This window comes from Ictidomys tridecemlineatus, chromosome 1 (assembly GCF_052094955.1).
Source record: "Ictidomys tridecemlineatus isolate mIctTri1 chromosome 1, mIctTri1.hap1, whole genome shotgun sequence".
Lineage (NCBI taxonomy): Eukaryota > Metazoa > Chordata > Mammalia > Rodentia > Sciuridae > Ictidomys > Ictidomys tridecemlineatus.
In genome coordinates this window covers 160,935,013-160,960,144 of record NC_135477.1, presented here as the reverse complement: position 1 = coordinate 160,960,144, position 25,132 = coordinate 160,935,013, and the positions used below count along the sequence as shown (strand labels likewise).

The window sequence follows — 25,132 nt, the reverse complement described above, 5'->3', positions numbered from 1 at the left end:
TACGGAGTTAAAAAAAACTTCGCAAGTTTTTACTTTTTCAAAGAGAATTTAATTTAATTCTGCATTATTTATGTAATTACAAATTTACTTCATTTTTTTAATTTAGAAGGTTAAATGACTTCAGCACAGAGATCAAGTTTCATAGGATGAAAGTAAGTTTGTTTCTTCACACAGTTAAGAAACAATTTATAAAGAAGTAAATATTCTTGTGCTAGAATTAAGTCGTCTTCTTTAATCATATCTTTTTTTTCCCCTTTGGGTACTGGGGATTGAACTCAGTGGCACTCAACAAACTGAGCTGTATTGCCAGCCCTATTTTGTATTTTTTTTTAGACAGAGGGTCTCACCCTGCTTTTTGCTGAGGCTGGCTTTGAACTTGCGATCCCCCCTCTTTAGCCTCCCGAGCTACTGGGATTATAGGCATGTGCCCACAGTACCAGGCAATCATATAACATTTAAAAATTACATTATATATCTCAAAAAGAGGTACTGCTTAAGAACTCAGATAATTCACAGCTTTTAATTTAGAAAAAAAAGTACATAATTTGAAAACCGAACCTAGATGATAACATTTTTGGATAATTTATAGTTCACTAAATCCTATCACTAAGCTACTATAGAACTTTTAAAGTCCCATTCATTTATACAAATACACTTAGTTTTATCTTTTACCCTTAATTAGAAAAGTGAGATATTAAACATGAAGAAATATTCAGACAACTATAAGTATTAACAGTGTACACTTCAGGTTACAGAATGGTCAAAGCACTAAAACATGAAAACACTAAAAAAGTAACCTTTAACCTATTAAATCCCAACTTTTCAATTCAAATAGTATTTCAAAATTACCATAAGTGGTATACTGCTCTTTCTCTCACATTTTAATTTCATCCATCAGCTAATCATATCGGCTCTATTTTCAATACATTCAGAATCTAACCACTTCTCACCAATTCCATTACTAAATTGGTTTCAGTGTTCATCATCTCTCACTCATATTGTTGCAATGGCCTCGTAACTACTCCCACAACACCCACCTTTGTTCATAGAAACCTGTTCTCCATCAGCAGTAAGAATGATCCTGTAAATAATGTCATTTCTCTACTCCAGTGTTCTCCCATCCTTCTTAGTAAATGCCAATACTCTTTCAGTGGAATCCTATAAAGCCCTAAATGATCTGGTCCTACTTTAACCTACTTTGGCATCCTTAATGCTGGTTAAGCATCACAATCACTCCTGCCAAAGGGTCTTTGCTCCTGCTTCAAACATATTCTCCTTGACCACTCTAGTTCATACTCCTCGTATCTCCTATTTCATATACCCCTTATCTATTATTTCATTTTATGAGTGGACTTCTTGGCTTGCCTATAAAAGTTGGTGATTCTTCCATAGAACATGCCTTATGTACCTTTCTCTTACATGCCTTATTTTCTTCTTTTCTTTACAGCACTTACTACCATCTACAAAAAACCATATTCATTTATTTTGCTATCTCATAAGGTCAGGAGTGGTGCTTTCTTTACAAGTTTTCTTCAGTTACTAGAATAGTTCTGCTACATTATAGGTCCTCAAAAATTTAGTTTCTAAAGGAATAATAGAATAGACCTTCTATTAGACAGTAAGCTTCTTCAAAAAGGTTGTATCTTATTTCCATCTTCAAGAGTATTTTGTAAGGCATCTGCAAAGTGGCTTTTAATTTTTTTGCCAAATGATTAATCAGAATAATAAATGATAAAAATAAATATTTTGTCAGATATAAAGAACTACTTACCTGTTCTATTGCACTCTTTAATTTGTTCATGTGGCTTTCAAAGAGAGGAAAATGTGAAAAAAAGAATTCATTAAATTTGTTATTTTCATCTTCATCTTTGGATAACGAAAAGATTACCCCAATTGCAATCTTCTTTTTCCTCACAATTCCTGGGTTAGGGCCACAGCTTTCATCTGATAGATTAAAGCTTTCTTCTATAGACCTTAAAAATAAATTTTTTTATTTAAAAAAGTAATTAAATTTGCAACTCAATCTTCTTGATAATTAAATGCAGGCAAAGTAAAGATCTTCTGAACTTTTTGTCAAATCAATCTAAAATTTCATTTAAATTTTATGTCTCTTGAGAAATACATTGGCTATCCTTTCATGCTTAAGTTTTGATAACAAGTTTTAATATAGTTTCAGGCTGGAAATATTTTTGTCCAATTAGATGTCCCTAAAGAAGCACATGATCCAATTCATAATTAAGCTAAATATCTGAATTTTAAGGAATTTATGAGAGTCTGGTATAAACTATTTGCTATTCTAGGATCTATTGGTGCTCCTTTCAATTTCAGAAGCAAAATCAAAGAAGATAGAACAAAAAGAGTGAGTAAATGAGGAAGCAAGAAGTTTCATTATCTGTAGCTGTACTTAACATAGATCAAAAATAAGATCTTTAGAGAATGAATAACTTGCCAAAATAGAAATATGAAAAACTGAAATATCAAAACATACAGTACATGAATCAAAGAGCTAAACATAAAACTCTCAGAAAAAAACCACAAAAGATAAAGGTTTCTTGACACTGGATTTGGCAATAGTTTCTTGGATGTAACACAAAAGCATGGGCAACAAAAGAAAAAAATTGCTAAACTGAACTACATAATACTAAAACTTGTGCATAAAAGGATATTATTAGCAGAATGAAAGATTGATGAAATATAACATAAATATAATAAAAATATAAATTCTCCACTCTTGGAAATCATATATTTATCAAGGGATTAATATCCAAAACATATAAAGAACTCTTACAACTCAATAACAAAACAAACAAATCTGATTTTAAAATGACAAAGGAGTTTAAGAGACACTTCTCCAAAAAAGATATACAAATAGCCCACAGGCACTTGAAAAGATGCTCAATATCACTAATCAATAGGGAAATGTAAATCAAAATTACAATGAAAAACCACTTTGCATCCATTATTAGCAAGTCTATTTAAAATAAAAAAAAAAAGGGGCGGGGGGAGAAGAGGCTGGAGTGTAGCTTAATGGTAGAGCACCTGGCTAGCATGTGCAAAGACCTTGGTCTGATTACCAAACTCCAAAAACAAAAACAAAACAGAAATATGTCAGGTGAGAACATGCAAAAATTAGAACCTGTCTATATTGCTGGTAGAGATGTAAAATAGTGAAGCCACAGTAATAAACAGTGTGGCAGTTATTCAAAAGTTAAAAATAGAATTACCATTTGACCCAGCAATTCCAATTCTGAGTATATACCCAAAGAACTGAAGACAAAGACTCAAACATATATTTTTGTATATCATATTCAGAGCTGCACTATTGACAACAGGCCAAAGCAACCTAAGTGTCCATTGACAGATAATAGATAAACAAAATGTACTTCCATTAAATGTTAGTTAGCCATAAAAATGAATAAGTCTCTGATATATGACACAACATGGATCAACCCTGAAGATATTTTTACTAAATGAAATAAGGCAGACATAAAAGGACAGGTACCATATGATTGTACTTATATTAGGTACAAAAAGTAGCCAAATCCATGTGGACAGAAAATAGAAGAGTGCTTGCAAGGGGCAGAGGAGGGAGGATTGAGGAGTTATTGAGTTTCAATTTGAAAAGATGGATGATGGTGTAAATGTACTTAATGCTACTGAATTGTACATCTAAAATCATTAAAACAGAATATTGTTTTCATAACTTACCATAATAAAAAAAAATACAATTTTTAAAAGTTTTTAGTTCCAGACTTAAAATATATAAAATACAAGTCCAGGTTCCAAAACCCTTTAAATATTATTCAGTCTTGTTCAAATTTCAACTTACCATCTAGGAAATACCCCATTTTCCAAACTTGTTGTTTGGCTGCGTCGCCAACGTCTCTGGTAGCTGCTGGCACAACTTCGGGTAAGTGAGGAGTTTGGGGAGGGAAATGGAGTGATAAGCAAGCTGCTGAGAGATGCTGTTAAGCCAGAAGAACAAGTACAAAGTATAAGTCAAGAATAACTAAACATAATGTCAAATTTCTTTTTAACAAATTTAAGAGAAGAATGATTCAATTTTTCATTTTGCCTTAATAGTCTGTCCTCTAAACTTTCCACTGAAATTCATGGTGACAAATTTTGTATGTACTAGATCGAGTCTAAGACAATCCCCTTTTGGCATCCCTGCCCCACCCCCTACAGAAGAAAATGCCACCTGTCCCCTAACTTTGCTGAACCTTTTAAGTACTTAAAGGAAATCTGATGTTGTTTCAAACAATGCAACAGATGGTTTTCAAGAACAAAAGCTTTATTTTGAAAGTTAAGTGCCTGGCATTTATAGAGGTAATTTAAGAGCACTCATGTATCACTTGTGAATGGATAGGTTTGAGTAAGAGTCATGATTATACCTACTATGCTACAAAAACCAGCTGACCCTACAGATTAGTCTCTGGAGCATTTTAAGATGACAGCACATTCCAGTAGACCCTACTCTAGTTATAACTGTTGCAATCTCAACTGTAGGGCTAATTCCTTTCCCAAATCCCTTCTCTGAAATTTCTAAGACCAGTTTCTTGCCTGAGAAATTGAGAGCTATAATCCTCTACTTTTCCTTGGACTAGAGATCTTCTCCTTCTCCCAAGTAGATCCAAGGTAAGCCAATAAGGGTTTATTTTGTTTGGCAATATTTTAGATTTCCATCTTCATTATTATAATCACATACTGAAAATTGGTAATCAAACATAAAACATGGAAGTATTAACGTCTTCTATAAAAAGGTACACGCCAGATGATAAGTTATTATACCTAAAATACCTTTTTCTATGCCTTTTGCCTGGCTATTTATTTCTCAAGATATAACTCAAGCATTATATCTCTGAAAAGCACTGCTGGTATCCTGCCCCTTATCCAGGCTAACAGAAGTATCCATTCATTGAACTTCTTTGCACAGGTCTATCACTTAACACACCATACAATGAATTAATGATAGAAGATTTTCCTGTTTTTCCAGGAGACTCTGCACTTCTATGCTCCTTAAGAGCAGATTCTGGGCTTTGCCTCCTGCTACCTCCCAATATCCAGCATGTTTTACTAAATGTCTGCTAGACAATACAGATTTTGGAAAAGTTCCATACTTTAAAGAAAAATGTATAACACTGGTTCTTAATGCCTAAGCTTTTCTGGGCAAAAGACAATCTAAAAATTTAAACTCTAGTTAGCAGCAAGTAGATATATACTACTCTGCAGGGTTTTTTTTGTTTGTTTTGTTTTCTATTATGGTTTCTAAGTATTCTCCTGAGCAATATTTTTCTTTCTTGTAGTAGCTAAGCCATTTTCTACCAGGCACACTTAACCATAAACATGAAAAAGGTTGAATTTAAGAGGTATCTCTTTGCTCTTGCCACAATCCTCTTGTATGTCAAGTATCAATATGAACAACTGTGCACACAGAATTAGATGATAAAAACAGGGATTAAAAAAAATCAATGCCAGCTAACAGCAATCTCATAAAAAATGAAATTAGTACATGAACCTGACATTACCAGAGCGTGCTATGCCACTGTCTCTGTCCTCATTTAGCTCTCTTCCAGGCATGTCCATTGGGTTACTATGAACTGCAAATCAAGACAAAATTGTCAGTTATAGAATATATTCTTACTCAGGTGGATGTTGCTCCTTTTAAACAGCAAACTAAATCATGCTCATCTCATTGCATTCCTTTATTTTTTCAGTAGCATGGTACCAACCCAACACCAAGAGCCATTACTCAGTTGAACAAGCTTTGAGATCTGTAAGATTTGACACTGAATAATCTATGATATAATAATATCTAAAGAAGTTAGGGGTAACTAAAATCAATACTTTAGAAGCATATTCAGTAACATAGAGAGATATTCACAATATACTACTATATGAAAAAAAGCAAAGTACAGGACAGTATGAATGCTGATTGCTGTGTCTCAGTGATTGGTATCTCATGGTATATTTCACTAATTCTGACTATATCAACGTTTAAACAGACACATAACAAAAATAAAAATTTTTATAATAAAAAAGTTTGAGGAATTTGTTTGAATGTATACCAATTTTGTTTATAAAAGGTGGGGGTCTAGGGCTGCAGCTCAGTGGTAGAGTGCCTGCCTACACGGGTAAATTCCTGGGTTCAACTGCTAGCACCATAAACACAAAAAAGTGACTATGTTTAACTGACAAGATGGTTAATGCACATTTTTGGCCTATTTTTCATATTTTTAAAATTTTCTATGATAAAGATGTACTGTTCACATCTAATATTTACAGGAAAGAGAAACAGTGATTTAAGCTCAGTGTGGAGGCACACTCCTGTAATCCCAGCAGCTCAGAAGGCTGAGGCAGGAGGATTGTGAGTTCAAAGCTAGCCTCAGCAATTTAGCGAGTTGCTAAACAACTCATTGAGACCCTGTCTCTAATAAAAATACAAAATAGGGCTATGGATGTGGCTTAGTGGTCGAGTGTCCCTGAGTTCAACCCCTGGCACCTCCCTTCCCCCCCCCACAAAAGAAAAAAGAAATAGTAATTTAAAAAGAAGGGCTAAATGAATACCACTCTGAGAACAATAATCAATAAATGTGCTCCATTCTAATAATTTCTACCAGAAGGTTATGATGCCAGGTCACTGTGTGTGAAATGTATGAAAATATGGAATAGGACTAGATTCCTATAAATATAAAATCATGACCACACACACCATAATGATCAATTTAATGATACAAATGACTATACTCAGATATTTCTTTTATAGAGCATTACAATGGTGCTTGTTCATCTAAATCTTAGCTCTAAGAAACATTGCTTTTATGGAAAAATGTAGATCAGAAATTTTACAATAATAATCAGAGGATACTTTTCTGCAATTGGTGAACTACCATACAAAAGCTACTTAGCCATGGAAACAAGACAGTGTCAAATTTAAAATTCTAAGTCGCAGTAAAAGAAATAATGTTCATACTCAATTTTGTTTAGGATTCTTAAGTTAAAACCATTATGACATAATGGGAAAAGAAATAACAAACTGAAATTTCATAAAAATATAATTGTACTGATAATTTTGTGGAACCTTTAGGAACATATTCAGTAGAAAGTAATTAAGCTCTTATAGTTCATAAGTAATGGTTTCTTAACCACAACCTTCCCAATTGCATTCACCTACCCTCTTGTTTCCACAGCTTAACTACAGATTCTAGCCTCTAGGGCACAACAACTAGTCTACCCACACAGCACATGGCAAACCTGCAAAGAAAGAGGCGCTCCTGATCAGGCGGAGCGGACCCTGCTCAGAGAATGCCCGCCTGGGGCTGCAGAACTGTGAAAGACCTACATGGCAAAAATGTAAAATACACATGAAAGAAGGCTGTTAGAGAAGCCACAATGCGTCATGGGAAAAAGGTAAGGTAAGGTAAGGTAAGGTAGCACAAAAGCAGACTAACAGATATGGATGGAAACTTTTAACTTAAATAAGAATTCAAGTTGTCTTCCCTTTTTGGAAAAAGGATAGTCTTCCTCTGAGTCATAGTTTATGTTAACAATTTCTTGCCTATTTCCTAATAAGCCCATACATAATAACAGAAACATGTTTCTGCTTTCTAATGTAAAACAGTTTGTAAAGATTCAAAAAAGGACAATAATGTTATCTACATTTGCCAAATAAAATTTATTTAAAAAGTCAGTTTTATGTTTACAGTATTCACCTGCAACTATAAAAAGAATAACATCTTACTGCATTTAGCACAAGAACAGAAAGGGGTCTTATTGACAGTCACATTTTTTGCATACTCTATGATCTCCTCCCTAGGTTTAGATACATATTGCGTTCTTCCTAGAAAATATCTTTCCCCAGCTATCTGGCTAAATATGAGCTTAGGTCTCATGTCCTCAAGGAAGACCTCCATGACTCTCCAGGATTGAGTGAGGCCCTTCTCAAAATGTTCATTACATTCTGCTCTTGGTCTTGTCTAAGAATTCACTACAGAATATTACAATTATTGTATTACTTTTCTGACCCCCACTAACTGTAAGTTCATTGAGGCAGAAACTAATTCCCCTATAGCCTAGCAGAGTGCTTCACTTATTATGGATGCTCAACAAGCACTTGACTGACTGACGGACTGATTAGAAATTTAAAGAAAATAAACAATAGCACAAGGACCAACTTTCCTGAGTTCCAATTAAGAATGTGCAAGTATAAGCCATTATAATTTAAAACCTGTTCTTTGTTAAGTGGATTTTCTGTTCTACATTAGAAAAGAAAGAATGAGTATATGTAATCTCAATAGTGTAATTTTCTGTTATAAGTGACAATAGATTTGTACTATTAAAAGAAATAGCTTTTAATAAGCCCCTTGACCTTTTAATAGTGTCAAAATTATAAAGAAAAAAGACATGTTATTTCTTTGTTACAGTTCTACTTTATTAAAATGAATTAAGAAAAACTAGATGCTTAATATAGTTGCTCATCTGAAAAAAAACATGACTTATAAAAATAATATTTACTGAGTAGAAAGTTAACAATGCTCAAGTTGGAAGAAAAATGTGTTTTCTACTAATGCATATAACTATTAAATGTTTATTAAAACTAATTATAAACAAAAGTTCTTACTAAACAAGGAAAGAGAGAAATATTCATACTAGCTTAATTGACATCCACTCCCTGAGCTACTATAGTTCTTTATGCAAGGAAAACAGTAATAAGCAGCAGTTTAGTTGTACTTTCTAGGCCAAACGACCAGAAATTTCAGAAATAGCTTGTCATTTTAAAATGTTGAGCTTACATAATAACAACAACTAGCTAATCACATTACTAAATAAGTTGTTAAGCCTAATAAATCTTTAAAAAAATTAAATTTGGATGTCTGCTCATGTGAATTACAGATCACAAAAAAGAGAACCATTTTAAAATGACTTGTGGTTAGGAATGAGAGAAGAGATAAGGGACAATATCAGTCTTTCCTGGCTGTGAGATATTTAAGAACACTTATATGGGCTTTCTGTATCAATGAAAGCCGAATTTAAAAACAAAAAACAGTGAAGACAAATTATATCTTCAGCAGTTCTTTCAAGTACAAAATAAATATTACATCCTAACATAATAAAAATGTTTTCTAAATATTACAAATGTTATGTAATATGTGCAATTTAAATGCATTTTCCTTGTATGGTATTTGAAATTTTTTAGTTTTATAATAGATTTACATGATTAAGAAATAGGTTCAAACCCCTGTTACACTGTTAACATTTTTTAAACTTATAAAATCAAATAAACCATTTACCTATATTTCCAAGTAGTCCATTAATAACTGTGTTATTATCAGCTTTTAATGTATTGTTGTCTTGATTGATGAATTCAAGACTATCTTGCAACCTATAGAGGGGGAGAAATATATAAATTAATTCCAAATTCATTTTATGCTTTAATGGAAATTCTGTATACATCATAATGAAATTTTATGAGCAAAAAACTCTTTACGGATGTTTACATATTGGTACTATAAACTATATATAATAACCAAGTAATCATTTAAATGAGGGGTTGGCAAATTATATAAGCTTGAGGGTGAAACCAGCCTGTTATTCTTTTCTATGAATAAACTTTTATGAAAACATAGTCATGCTCATTTATTTATATATTGTTTATGGTTGTTTTAATGCTGCAAAGTAGGGGTGAAAAAGTACAACACACTGTGTGGTTTACAAAGTCAAAAATATTTAGTATTTGGCCCTTTTATAAAGGAAAGTTGTGACTCTGGTTTACATTACCAACAAGGTTTTCTTTTGTTTTCAAATATTTTTTAAGTAGTCAATGGAGCTTTATTTTACTTAGTTACATGCAGTGCTGAAAATCGAACCCAGTGCCTCACATATGCCAGGCAAGAGCTCTACCACTGAGCTATAACCCCAGTCCACCAATAAGGTTTCCCCTCACATTGTTTCCTTTTTGTGTATGTGTGTGGGTGTGTAGTGCTGGGGATTGAATCCAGGGCCTTGTGCCCGCAAAGCAGGCACTTTACCAACTGAGCTATGTCCCCAGCCTCCCTCACATTTTGGATATGAAAATATTTTCTCAATATGGGGGGAGGTGAGGGAAGAAGAGGAGCAGCAGCTGCAACCAAACAAAACACATCTTTAGTCTACACATTTAAAACAGCTTATATTACTTCTTTCAGTATATCTGTCAGAATAACAAAAATAAAATTACTTTATGCTGTTAGTGCAAATTACACTTTCAATAAATTTCAATAATTATTACAATAACTTAGAAAAGATGAAACTGGGTGATTACAACTAAAATCAATGACCTCTAATTTCGACTTCACAATTACACTAAAAAAAAATCAGCATTTTTCACATCAAGTTTTTTTAAGTGTTTACAATACTTTTAAGAATATTTCCCTTTGTTTCCTGGGAAAAAAAAAGTTTTAAAAGAGCTGCTACAGAAATGTAGAAATTTTTCAAAATTTTTTTCAGTTGTAGATGGATACAATACCTTTATTTTATTTATTTGTTTAAAAGTTTCTTTCTTTATTTATTTATATCTGACAGCAGAATGCATTACAATTCTTATTACACATACAGAGCAAAAATTTTCATATCTCTGGTTGTTTACACAATTTATTCACACCAATTCGTGTCTTCATACCTGGACTTTGGATAATAATGAACACCACATTTCACCATGATTAAAAATCCCATGCTCCCTCCCTTCCATTCCAACCCCTCTGCCCTATCTAGAGTTCCTCTATTCCTCCCATACTCCCTATCCCACTATGAATCAGCCTCCTCAATCAAAGAAAACATTCAGCATTTGTTTTCTGGGGGGGATTAGCTAACTTCACTTATCATTATCTTCTCTAACTCCATCCAACTCTTAGCAAATATAAAAAAGTAAAGATTCTACCCTGAATTCGGTCTGATCATAATCGAATGAAATTAAAAATCAATGATAAAATAAAAAAATAAAATCTACTCCAACACCTGGAGACTAAATAATATGCTACTGAATGAAAAATGGGTTACAGAAGACAGTAAGGAGGAGATTAAAAAATTTTTAGAAGTGAATGAGAACACAGATACAACAATCGAAATCTCTAGGACACTATGAAAGCAGTTCTAGGAGGTAAGTTCATTGCATGGAGTTCATACCTTAAAAGAAGAAAAAGTCAACAAATAAATGACTTAACACTAAATCTCAAAGCCCTAGAAAAAAAGAACAAATCAACACCAAAAGCAGTAGAAGACAGGAAATAATTTAAATCAGAGATGAAATTGAAACAAAAGAAACAATTGAAAAAATTGACTGAACAAAAAGTTGGTTCTTTGAAAAAATAAATAAAATTAACAGACCCTTAGCCATGCTAATGAAGAGGAAAGAGAAAACTCAAATCACTAACATACATGATGAAAAAGGATCTATCACGACACTACAGAAATATAGAAGATAATTTAAGATTATTTTGAAAATTTGTACTCCAATAAAATAGAAAATATGGAAGATATCGACAAATTTCTAGAGCCATATAATTTGCCCAAATTGAATCAGGATGATACACACAATATAAACAGATCAATTTCAAGTGACAAAATAGCAGATGCCATCAAAAGTCTACCAACCAAGAAAAGCCCAGGATCAGATGGATACACAGCCGAGTTATTTGTTTATTTTTATGTGGTGCTAGAGATTTAACCCAGTGCCTCACGCATGCTAGGCAAGCGTTCTACCACTGAGCCACAACCCCAGCCCTAGAAACATACAGCATTTTAAAGTCATAAACAACTAATGAACGTTCAAGAGAATTTCTCTAGAATAGTTTCCTTGTTGTCTTCTTTTCACCTCAGGTTTTTCCTGGGTTTCCACCTAACCAATGAGCTCTGTTCTGATTTGGACCCACAGAATTCTTCTCTTGGGGTCCATTAGCACCTAAGTCCAACCCTCTTAGTTCATTTGTTAAATTCTGATAAATGGTACATTATCCTAACACTAGGCTTACTGTTGTTTCAGCTTCACTATTCTAATCTTGGCATTCATAGCTTATCATACCCCTGCAGCTCTCATTATGTATTATATATACTATATACGATACTGACATGGCTGACCTAGGCCAATCTTGTCAGTGGATTTTATTCTGCAAGGAATGTGAAAACTGAAGAACACAACCTTACAAATACTAACTTCGTTCAGAACTGCAAAACTAAAAATCAGCAGGTTAACATAAGATGAAAATACACTCAACATTTTGCTTCCAGATATACCATCAAATAAATTATAGAAACAGAAACAACAGCTCCTGTTTTTTGATTAAACTCAAATGATGCAATCTGGTCTCCATAAACCTTCAAACTTGGAGAAGACGAAAAAAATCTGAAGTTGTACTAAAATCCAAAAAGCAATTCTTTTTTTTCATATCCACTTATCATTGATAACTAAAACTTTTCTCTCTACAACTATAAGAACTTACGTATTGAGACTTCCACATATACTGCTGCCAGTCCGTGCAGTAAAAACTTTGCTGAGCATGAGCTGTGGAGGGGAACTATAAAGAAACACAGAAGTTCAGACAATTCTTTAATTTATTGTAAATAAAAATTGGTGAGTCATCCAGATTTTGTAGCATAATAACAAGAGCCATGAAGTAGCATTAAAACTACAGAACATCATAAATCATGTAGCATGCTCAATATGAGTGGAAAATCAAATGAAATTCTGTCATCTTCAAAAAACAAAATTGAATTCACTTTAAAAAATTCAGAAAATCCCTCACCGGATCTGATGAATTTTTAAGGTGGATCCTTTGTAGCTCATTGCTACTGAGCCAAACATCATCTCTCCAAGCATATTGGCATCAGAGGAGCACCTTGAACCCTGAACAATAACCAAAACATTAGTAAAATTGCAAAATTTAAAACCCCTATGATTGTTTCAAATATTGATTTTTATTTTAAAAATTTCCTTTGTTACATTATTCTACATTTGAAGGTTTTAATTCTTCTTTGTGTACACTGTCTTTGTGTACAATGTCTCATACACCTAACCATTTTGTTAACACAGAAATTTAACTCATTCCCCTTAAAAGCTGTGCCATAACTGAGCATGGTGGCACACACCTGAAATTCTAGCTACTTGGGAGGCTAAGAGAAGGAGGATCACAAGTCCAAGGCCAGTCTGGACAACTTAGTGAGGCCCTGTCTTAAATTAAAAAAAAAAAAAAAAGAAATGGGGATGTAGCTCAACGGTAGAGCACCTGAGTTCAATTCCTGGTACCACCAAATGAAAACACGGCAGTTTAGACTAGTTCCTTTTCTGATGAATATTTAGGTCACTTTCAGGATTTTGCTACTACAAATAATGCTCAAAATCAACATTCTTGACCATGTACTAAATATATGCAACATTTCTCCTCCAGGAGAGATAACAAGTATAATTCAGTGAATAGATAGAATAGTTCTACTTCTATTGTGTAAAAGAAGTATCTACATATGAGGTAACTTATATACAGTTTGTATTAAAAAAAAAAGACTTGTGATCTTCAGATTCAATATAACTCAAATCCTAATGGCATTTTTTACAAAAATAGGAAAACATCCTAAAATTCATATGACCATGAATAGTCATGAGTAGCCTAATAACCTAGAGAAAAAAAGAACAAAACCGGAGGCAACATACTCCAGATTTCAAAATATATTTCAAAGCCATATAATCAAAAAATAGTATGGTACTGTCATTAAAAATAGACATCAAAACAATGAAACAGAATACAGAATACAGATATAAATTTGTACCTATAACATTAACTAAAGTTTAATAAGGTTGCTAAGAATATGCAAAAGGGAAAAGATAGTCTCTTCAACAACTGCTTCTGGGAAAACTGGATATTCATATGCAAAAGAACAAAACTGGGCCCTTATGCTATATGCAAAAATCAGCTCTAACTAGAATAAAGTTTCATGACATTAGTCTAGGCAATGATTTCACAGATATGATGGTAAAAGCACAGGCAACAAAAGCAATAACAGACAAATGGAACCACATCAAACTAAAAAGCTTCTTCACAGCAAAGGAACAAGAGGATACGAAGTCAACCATGGAATGGGAGAAAATATTTACACATCATATATCTAATGAGAGGTCATTCTCCAAAATATACACAGAACTCCTACAACACTACAGTAAAAATGAGTAAACTAATTTTTGAAAGGGCTTAGGACTTGAATAGACATTTTTTTCAAAAAAGCACACAAATGGTCACCAGTTACATTTTAAAATACACAACATTGGGCTGGGGTTGTAGCTCAGTGGTAGAGCACTTGATTAGCATGTGTGAGGCACTGGGTTCAATCCTCAGCATCACATAAAAAACCTAGAATTATATCATTTCAAATAAACAAAAAGTCCACGATTCTATTTTGATACCACTAAATGTAAAACAGTTATGATTCATGCAAACTTGGGTGACATGAATAAATTCACATCAAGTGACATTTGCTTAGCATTAAACTGAGCGCTGCTCTTAAACAGAAAGTAGTTAAGTTTACAGAGAAGTTGCTATATAGTTACTGATTTGTTAAATTCTATATTTTAAAAGAAGAATCATGTTACTTTTGAAAAATAAAAACATACATTTCTGGTTGTATATATCTCCAATGATACTGTAATTTTATACCATGAACTGCATTATTTTACATTTATCTTCATACTTCAATAAAGAAAAGATACATAAAATAAATTATTCTGGTAGACCAAAACATAAAATTTAAGAAAAAGAAAATATCCATAGTTCTCTATACTTTTCCTATCCTAAGATTTTTCAAAGTTCATAAAAATATTTAATTATTATACCTACAATATAAAATGCTCCAGGAAAATAACTATTACATCTCAGGTCTCTAAGATGGTGCTCTAAACATATTGTAAATCAGTAAGTAAATTAATAAAATCAGTGATCTTACCTGGTACTTAGGACACTGGTCTTTTACATCAGAAGATAAAGTGATAGAACTATCCAAAGAGGAAGAACTATCTCCTCCAGGCTTGAGTTGGCAGCATTTCCCAAAGACTTTAACTTGGGCATCACTGCAGAGTTTCTGAAATACAATTGATATTCCAATTCATATTCTAATAGATTTTTTCACCATATACTGTCAGAAGCCACTCTGGACAGGAGCTATGTATGCAGCGAGTCAGCCACGGGCTGTGTGTGGGTGTGAACTATGAGCACTGAGTATACATAGTGGATTGGACTGGCGTCGCCTCTCTATTTGGGCTGGCAATGTATGTGTTCTTTTCACTCATTCTGCCTATGATCCCCAAACAGCACACGGGATAGGCATGGCCTTCCAAGATGTTAGTCAATCTGCTGATAGCAAGACAACACGAAGCTAGATTCAACCCCATGAAACCTGACCCCTTGCCTCATCTGAATGGCTTCTCCCCAATAAAAAGGTTCAGAATGTGTTCCTTTCTTTTTTTCTTTCTTTGTGGGAGCTGGGTCAGAGAAGCCATCACAGAACCCAAAGAAAAAGGTATTTCTCTGTCTGTCATTATTTCATGCCAGCCCACTTCACCTGAAGTGACTCTTACTGGTTTACTCATGTGCTGCAATAATATACAATACAAATTTAATCACAGCACAAAAACCTTTGTAAAAACCAAGGATGAAATAACTAAAAATAATATAATCTTAATATAAACTCTATTCTTAATTTGCTATGTTTTCTTCAGTATTACTTGCTATTCTTTGACACACAGATATAACATTTGAGGAGTTTTATTGTACTTTTCTCACTGACATTACTAAATCACAAGAATTTTTCTACATTATAATGGTCTAAACAAAATTTATTTACAGTGACTTAATAATATACAGTGGCAGTTTTCAAATCATTTGGTCTTAAACCCCTTTTGTTCTTATAAATTACTGAGAATCCCAAAGGCTTTTGTTCACTGGAGTTATAGCTATTAATGTTTTCCTATATTAGAAGTCAAAATCGAGAAATTTTAAAGTATTTATTAACTCAATTAAATATAACAACAAACCTATTACAAGTTAATACAAATAAAATTGTTTTGAAAAGGTAACTATATATACATGCTGGAGAGAAATGTAGGAATAGGAGGAGAAATGCAAATGAGTTATTTTACCTTATTACATACATGTATGTAGTATATATATGCTTAATCTTTTGAAATGAGAATGTATTCAGGCAATGAACTTATAAATTTATCATATCCCACCCCAAATGGGTTCTACAGCTTTCACTATTCACAACTACCAAAGCTGAAATCTACCAATATTTGTAATACATACATTGTATATAATAATAATAGTACTTCAATGTTTTATTGGTCACCAGTATACTCATTCTTCCAAGTGAGAGGTCTCAGTAGGCTTTAAGAAGAAGCAATTAAGATCGGCATGGAGGCACATGCCTGTAATCTCACAGCAACTAGTAAGGCTGAGGCAGGAGAAATCATAAATTTGAGGACAGCCTCAGATACTTAGTGAGGCCCTGAGCTACTCAGTGAGACTCTATCTCTAAGCCCTGGGGAGAGGGCTCAGTTGTAAGCCCTCTTGGTTCAATCCCCAGTACTTAAAAAAAAAAAAAAAAAAGTAGTGGTAGTAGCAGCCACAATTTGACTGAAATCACATTTTTTGAAGACAATTTTACATTTACCATCATCATCAAAGGCATTTCAAAAAGGATATTTAATAATCTCTAAATCATCTCTAACCAAGTGCTTACGGGAAAAAAAGAAGGGCTTTTGAACTAGAAATTAATTAAACTAGATTTATGGGCAGTTTACTTGATTTCTCTAAAACTTCATTTGCTATCTGTTTAATGGGAAGAAAAGCCCTACCTAAAGACACTTAAGGGAATATGTATGTGTACACACACACACACACACACACACACACACACACACACACATATATACTACACACATTATAATAAAATAAGTATAATACCTTAAGAGATCTTGTACATGCTAACTGATGTATAGTTGAAACTAGAGAAAAGTTAAATCAGGGAACTAACATAAACTAATGGACCTCCACTATGTATTTCCATTTATAATAAACACTAAAAATATTAGTATTTTTAGTATAAGTACCCTTGGACTCATCTTAGAAACACTACTTATTGATCAATAAGCTTTTATGTACATTTTCTCTACCATGAAAGGTAATTCTTTTGCATATAAAAACCATGAAGTCCGAAGATGTTAAATAACTTCACCAAGTTTATAAGTGCTACTAAGTCTTATATCTAAAACCCAGTCAGCTTGACTTTTTTACTATTGCAAGCCACTCTTTCATCAGTCAACAAAAGTACTGTACTATGTATACCAAGGCTTAGAGAACACAGGAATTAACAATCTAATAGGAAAAAAAGACATTTAAATAATTATGCAAATATATGTAATTTTATGTATAATAAAACAAATGACAGCAAAAGCTAATTCACATTAGCATTTACTGAGTCAGACTACTATTCTGTTTTTACCTAAATTACTCTTTGAATAAAATTAAATAAATCTCTTAATAAAATTTAATGCATACGCAAATAAAATTTAGTGAAAATATGTTTTTTTAGGGGGAAAAGATATCAGAGACTGAACCCAGGGTGCTTAACCACTGAGACACATCCCTGCCCCGCTTTCCTTTTAAAATATTTTATTTTGAGGGGCTGGGATTGTGGCTCAGCAACAGAGCGCTCGCCTAGCATGGGCGGGAGCCGGGTTCAACCCTCAGCACCACATAAAAACAAAGACATTGTGTTGTGTCCTTCTACACCTAAAAAATAAATAAATATTTTTTAAAAATATGTATTTTATTTTGAGATAGGATCTAATTTCCTTAGGGTCTGGCTAAATTGCTCAGGCTGTTTTTGAACTTGCAATCCTCCTGCCTCAGCCTCCTGAATTGCTGGGATTACAGGTGTGAGCCACTGTTCCTGGCTCTCCCTTACATTCTTAAACCATAGCTCTTTTGAACCACATGACAACAACTACAGGAGCAGATGGTCCTCTAAGGAGTAAAAATGCACAATCAGCAACCCAGACTAGGAACAGTTCTATAATGAGAAGAAATTATAGGAAAAGGGGTTCAATTTTCTTTATAATTTTACTTTCATTCCTAAGAAAAGTGATTACATACTTTATATCAAGCAATGCCCTCTTAAGAAATATTTATTATAAACATTATTAAAAAGTGAGTCTTTATATAACTGCCCTATAATTTTAGTAGCCATTTGTACAATTTCAATCAGAAACAAGTAGCAAGTCTAGTACAAAAAAAACCTTTTTTCTGAATCAAAAAAGAATAAGTTGCCATCTTGATGTGCCATCAGCTCTAAATAAAGTACATTTCCTCAAATCAAGGACGTTACTCTCTACACTTCTAAAATACCATTAAAAAAAATCAAGAAATCTTATTTGATACATTATAATCATCTAATCCTCAAGCTCCACTAAAATTGGCCAGTTGTCCAAGTAGTATCCCATAGAGAGAAAGGACCCAGATCATATTCTTACCTTTAAATGTTTATTATCTCTTTTTATACTCTAATTCAAGGTGGAGAAAATTCCTCAGTCTCCTTTCTGACTTTAATGACCTTGACACTTTGAAGATTTCAGGGCAGTTATTTTGCAGACTCAATTTGTCTCATGTTTCTTATGATAAAGATTCAGGTTATGCATACTGAGGTGGAATATCACAAAAAATGACAGTGTCCTCACTGAGTCTTATCACACAGCTTATGATTTCAATTTGTCCCATTAAGTGATTATATTCTTTTTAAATTTTTTTTAGTTATACATGGATATTATATCTTTATTTATTTTTATATAGTACTGAGGATTGAACCCAGTGCCTCACATGTGTGAGGCAAGTGCTCTGCCACTGAGCCACAACCCCAGCCCTGATTATATTCTTAATACTAATGATCATTTTATTTAAGTGCCATCTACCAAGCATCTTCACTATGACGAAATTATTTTCTCCTTGTAATTAGTATTTTGGTCAATGAAGATTCTGAAACTATATAAATTCTGTTCCTCAATGAACTTTCAATTTATTCACTGATGTAAGTATACAGTCATGTGTACATTCAATGAGTTTTATTCTACTACTATCATTATTGGTTTTATAGTAAAATCTTCCTCAATTTGGTCAATGAGAGTCTCTTCAAAGTGAATTCCAGGTACTTTTCGTTTGTTTTTTTGTTTTTTTTTTTTTTTTTTTGGTGGATTTGTTTTGTTTTTTTCCCCTGGTACCAGGGATAGTCTGACTCTAAGGACGCTTAACCACTGAGTAACATTTCTAGTCCTTTTTATTTTGATTTAATTTTCTGAATTCTGAGGCAGGGTTTCACTAGATTGCTTATAAGCTTGCTAAATTGCTGGGATTGGCTTTGAACCTGTGATCCTCCTGTCTCAAGCCTCCCAAACTGCTGGGATTACAGGTAAGTGCCACCACACCTGCCTCCATGTGTTTCTGATATGTTCCCATCACTTTTGGCACTTGCAGCACAGAAAGTTTCAGGCTTACCTTTACCTTTTCCTGCCCCCAAACAACCCAGGCACAAGTCAATTCTCCAAGAAGATCTGGTTATTTTTAGCATAAAACAAAATTTAGAAAATGTGGATACTATGATGCTCATTATAGTGGGGTCTCATCACCCCCAGGGCCTCTCAATGGACAGAACTAGAAAGTACATTTATGTGTCTACATACACATACACATATATATCTACATTTACTACATTTGCGTATGTATCTGCACTAAAATCTCCAATTCAAATCAATATGGCTCCTGTAGTTTTCTCCATTTTGTAATTTATACCTCCCTTCTCTCACATTTAGAAACAAGCTTTCTATCATCTTGAATGAGATTTATTTCATCAACATCCTTGGATATAACTAGTCTCCCACTTCTCTTGTCTACAGGAGAAACAGATGCCCATGAATTCAAGTGCATTCTTCACAAGCTAAGATACCAAGAATGAGTGCCCCCCTTCTTCCACTTAGGCATGTTAGATCACAACTTATGCAAATATTCTCGTTAACTTACTGGGCTCTGATACTCAGGTCTGGGTCAGTGTGCCTCTACCATATGGTATCTGCGCTCAGCTCTACTAGTATTAGAACTGAATTGTTTGGATAAAGAAGAGGAGGATAGTAGACTTGAGGTATTAAAATGTTTAATCTAGGTATATAATTATGTCACATTCTAATTCTCTATCACAATTGAACTTCAATCAAATAAAAGTATTTTTCACTTTTCTTAAAAATAACTTTCCCCAAAATTTTCAACATTTTTCTTGTTCTGTTAATTAAAAAAAAACTTAAGTTTTATATAAGTAATAAATTTGTATGATTCAAAACTCAAAACAAGGTATAGACAAAGAAGTCTAGGTACCATCCTTATTCAACTACTCTCAGTCTACACATTAATAGGTAAAATAATTTTTATTGGTTTTCTTGTCCTTCCACTGTTTGTTATTATAAATATAGGGATAATATTACTTTTCTTTCTCTTTTACAGAAAAATTCAGTTGTGTCCCTTGCTTTGTTTTTCACTAATACACTGGAGAATTTTTCTATCTTTAGATATCTTCTTCACTCTCTTTTGATATAGCTGCACAGTATTAGATTGTATATTTATACCACAATTTATTTAACCATTCATCTATTAATAACATTGTTGGTGGAAGTGCAACACTTGGGAGTTACAAACTACAAAAGTAGAAGCTACAGCTGTGGCTCAGTGGAAGAGCACTTGCCTTGCGTGTGTGAGGCACTAAGTTTGGTCCTCAGCACCACATAAAAATAAATAAATAAATAAAGGTATTATGTCCATCTACAACTTAATTTTTTTTTTAATTACAAAAGTATTTCCCAGGTTGCCATGTCTTTTAGCTTTTAGTAATTCATCACTCTTCTACTTTGTGGATTCTGGATTTTAAGTCATAACTACAAAGGTATTTTCTATTCCACAGATATTTAGAAATTCACTCATTTTCTTTTGTAATGTAAAAGGGTTCTTTTTTTTTACATTTATATTTTGCATTTAAATGTTTGATACACTTAGTCTTATCCCAATGTACACAGTGGAATATGATCCCAAATTCATCATTCTTTCAATGGCTATCCAATTATCCCAACACCATTTATTTTTATTTTATTTATTTACTTACTTATTTTTATGTGGTGCTGAGGATCGAACCCAGGGCCTCGCACATGCCAGGCAAGTGCTCCACCACTGAGCCACAACCCCAGCCCTCAATACCATTTATTAAATGATGCCTTTAACACATACTAAATTCCTTCATGCATTTAGACTTATTTCTGATTCACTATTTTATCCCATTGGTATCTTTGTCTACACACCAATAATAATTTGGGTGGGTGGGTGGGGTAGTGGGGATTGAACTCAGGGACACTCAACCACTGAGCCACATCCCTAGCCCTGTTTTGCATTTTTTTTTTTATTTAGAGACAGGGTCTAACTGAATTGCTTAGTGCCTCACTGTTGCTAAGGTTGGCTTTGAACCTACCATTCTCCTGTCTCAGCCTCCCAAGCCACTGGGCAATAATACACTTTTAATTATTGAACTTTTACAGTATAATTGCAAATTAGTGGTTCATCCCCAATGCCCTTCATTTTCAGCTTTCCAACTATTTGCTGCTAGTTTTTTCCCCAGTTGAATGTTGTAGTCTATTATCTAGTTGCAGACACTACCCACGCCCCCCCCCCCAATAAAAAGGTTAGCATTTGGGGGAGGAATGATGTTCTTTTACAAAGCAAGTTGAAGAAAATGGACAATTTTATGATGCTGAGTATCACATAAGAATATATTTTCCTTTGCCATTTGTTCAAGTAACTTTTTATGTTTCTACAAAGACTCTTTAAAAGTTTTGGTTAAGTTTATGCATAACTACTTTGCCATTTTAATTTGTTTTCAATGGAGGTCTTCCTTTCTTTGTATCTTCTAATTGTAAGCTATTTATATTGACTTTACTAATACTACATTAACTTTGAATTCAATTACCTAATCAAATCCTGTCCCAAATCTGATGTCATAATTAAGACTCAACTATACATTTTGACATATAGTACCTGCCTTACCCAAGAAGGATATGTTCTATCAGCCCCCAGTGGATGCCTGAAATCAGATACTAATAAGTCCTATGCACACATACTTATGATAAAGTTTTATTTATAAATCAGGTTCAGTAAGAGATTAAAATAATAACCAATAATAAAATAATAATACACAATAATAAAAGTTACATAAATGTGGTCTCCCTTAAAATATCTATTGTACTGTACTCCTCAACCCCCTTATTTTTTGTTGACTGTGGACATTATGGTTTGGATATGAGGTATCCCCCAAAAGCTCCTGTGTTAATGCAGAAATGTTCAGAGGAGAAATGATTGGCTTGTGAAAGCTATAATCTAATAAGTCCAATCTAGTTTGAACAGACTGACCAGGTAGTTACTATAGGCAGATGGGGTGTGACTGGTAAAATGTCCTGAAAGGGTTTGTCTTCCATGTGATTCCTCCCCCTTCTCCCTCTATTTCCTGACCTCCTGAGCAGAGCAACGCTCCTTTACCATGCTCTTCAGTCATGATGTCTTGCCTCACCTTGGGTCCAGAGCAAGGGGGTTGGTTTACCATGGTCTAAACCTCTGAAACCATCAGTCAAAATAAACTCCTCGAAGTTGTTCTTTCAAGGTATTTTAGTCACAGTTATAAAAGGCTGACTAAAAGTAAATCAAGGAATAATGCTTAGGAGTATATAAAATTCTCAACCCTTACAATTTGTATTCACCTTTCCAGGAATTTACTGACGTACAAAACTATATCCTTACATATAATCAGTGATAGTTGAACATGTGAATGAGCATATAATTTACTAGGAACTCATGAATGCATTATTGCTGACACAAAACAATGTCTAAAATAAGAACAGTAATGTGATAAAATTCAATTGGATTAATTTGGCTATATATATATCACTGTTTAAAGAAATTATCATGATAATTTTTCCAAATATGGGAAGGTACTTTTTAAAAATAAACGGTTCACTTTAAGCAGGTGGTCGAGTGCACCAAGTTCAACCCCCCCAGTTCCACCATCCCACCAAAAAATTGGGGTGGGGATTGTGGCTCAGTGACAGAGTGCTTGCCTAGTGTGTGAGGCAGTGGGTTTGATTCTCAGCTCTGCATGCTAGTTAATTAATTAATTAATTAATTAACTAATAAGATCAATTGACAACTCAAAAAATATTTTAAAAAACAACAACAACAACAACAACAAAAAAAACCCACTACATTGGGCTGGGGTTGTGGCTCAGTGGTAGAGCAGTTGCCTACCACTGGGCTCGATATGCAATTTAGAAAACATAGGTGAATAATAGGCCAATTTTTTAATTTCAAGATTTTTTTTCATAATCTAGTAATACACAAACAAAGATAGCCATAGTATATGACTATGAGCAAATTGTAATGAGAATTCTGAAGGAGAAGAAATATACCTAAGGGAAAATCAGAAAGGAATTTTTTTGGTAGTTATAGATGGACAGAATGCCTTTATTTTTTGTTTGTTCATTCTTATGTAGTGCTGAGGATCGAACCCAGTGCCTCATGCATGCCAGACAAGCACTCTAACACTGAGCGACAGCCACAGCCCCTTAGAAAGGAATCCTGAAGGAGGGTAAATTTTATCTAAGAAGATAGCATAAAAAAACCAGACTGTTGGTATTTAAGGTGGTTTGATTTCTAGGTACCAATTACATTAAAAGTTTTAGAGTAGGCTTAGAGGAAATTTTCATTGTTAAATAATAAGTGGATAATATTAGAACAGAGCTAAGAGACAGATACTATTAAGAGAGGAAACTAAGACACACCAAGGATAGACCAACAGATAGAAAGGAGAGTCTAAGATGAGAGGAGACCAAAAACAATGAAGATAGCCTGACACAAAAACAGCGGTATCAAAAGACACCAAGAGAGACAAAGGGCAGAGACAAAAAGAGAAGAGGAGGACATAGTTATGGACTAAATGCTTGTGTATCCCTAAAATTCATGTTAAAATCTTAATCCCCAATTGGATAGTATTAGGGGATAAGGACTCCTAACACATCTTCTCATGGGAAGATGATTAAGTCATGAAAGCGGAGCCCTTTGGGGATTAGCCTCCCCATGGAAGAAAACTAAGAAGGTTCACGGTAGGATCTTCCTTAAGAGCCCAACACTCAATTCAATTTAGCAACTCATAAGCATTCTACAAGTTTCTTTCATAGTACTTAATTACAATTTAGAATTGTTTATACATTTATTTGTTCAATGTCTACCTCCCCAAATAAGGTGAGAGACCAAGAGGGCAGAGCCTATAAAATTCCAGGTCTGAAATCTTGTAGACACTTAGTGATTTACATAAACAAATGCTTTTTTCCTCTCATCAGAATGAAAATATCATATAATCATATAGATTCATAAAGGTCAAACTAAAATAGTTTCTAACTAGACTGATCACAAATAATACAAGTATTTTCTTATTTTAAAAAATCTCAAATCAGAACTCTGAACTTTAAACATTTTCTATACTAACGAGATACTGTGTACTTACAAACAGAAATTCTACTCATTCTTTCTCAAATTATTAAAATGCTCAACATTAAATTTCAAACACATCAATAATGATACTCACTGATACTGATGTGTCCTCATTTTTTCTCTTAACACTGGAATCAAATAAGACATTTCTCCCTCGCCTTTCACAGTCTTGATATACAATCAGTCGAATTTGACTTGGATCAAACTCTGGTAAAGGCCAACTTGAAAGAAAAATAAAGACCAGACTCACTTTAATAAATATACCACATACATTTGTATAAATAAAAGTTATACAATAGGGCCAGAAATTATATTATTACTGAGGAACACATATCTTTATATAAAATATCATTATTTACCTTAGGGTCAAGTTATACAGCTATAACATTTTAGATCAAAAATAAAGCAAAAACAAAATTATTTTATTTTAAAGTAAAAGTTGTAACTATCATTAAGTACTTACAAAATATAGTCATCCTACATGAATATAAAAGGAG

The 25,132-nt window shown here is 33.4% G+C and overlaps 1 protein-coding gene across 3 annotated transcripts in view; it reads right to left on the bottom strand.

Annotated features, from left to right (window-relative positions):
* Positions 1 to 25,132, bottom strand: part of Fnip1 (folliculin interacting protein 1) — a 98,522-nt gene that overhangs the window by 27,610 nt on the left and 45,780 nt on the right. For 2 of the 3 annotated variants that reach the window (XM_078051106.1, XM_005335792.5), the window contains exons 2-10: positions 24,730 to 24,856; positions 14,962 to 15,096; positions 12,777 to 12,877; positions 12,474 to 12,548; positions 9,291 to 9,382; positions 7,255 to 7,338; positions 5,529 to 5,600; positions 3,830 to 3,965; positions 1,772 to 1,973 (exon numbers count right to left, since the gene is read on the bottom strand). In XM_078051106.1, coding sequence (XP_077907232.1) covers positions 1,772 to 1,973; positions 3,830 to 3,965; positions 5,529 to 5,600; positions 7,255 to 7,338; positions 9,291 to 9,382; positions 12,474 to 12,548; positions 12,777 to 12,877; positions 14,962 to 15,096; positions 24,730 to 24,856 — 1,024 coding nt within the window. The remainder of the gene's footprint in view (positions 1 to 1,771; positions 1,974 to 3,829; positions 3,966 to 5,528; positions 5,601 to 7,254; positions 7,339 to 9,290; positions 9,383 to 12,473; positions 12,549 to 12,776; positions 12,878 to 14,961; positions 15,097 to 24,729; positions 24,857 to 25,132) is intronic. The other variant, XM_005335793.5, reaches the window with a different exon arrangement.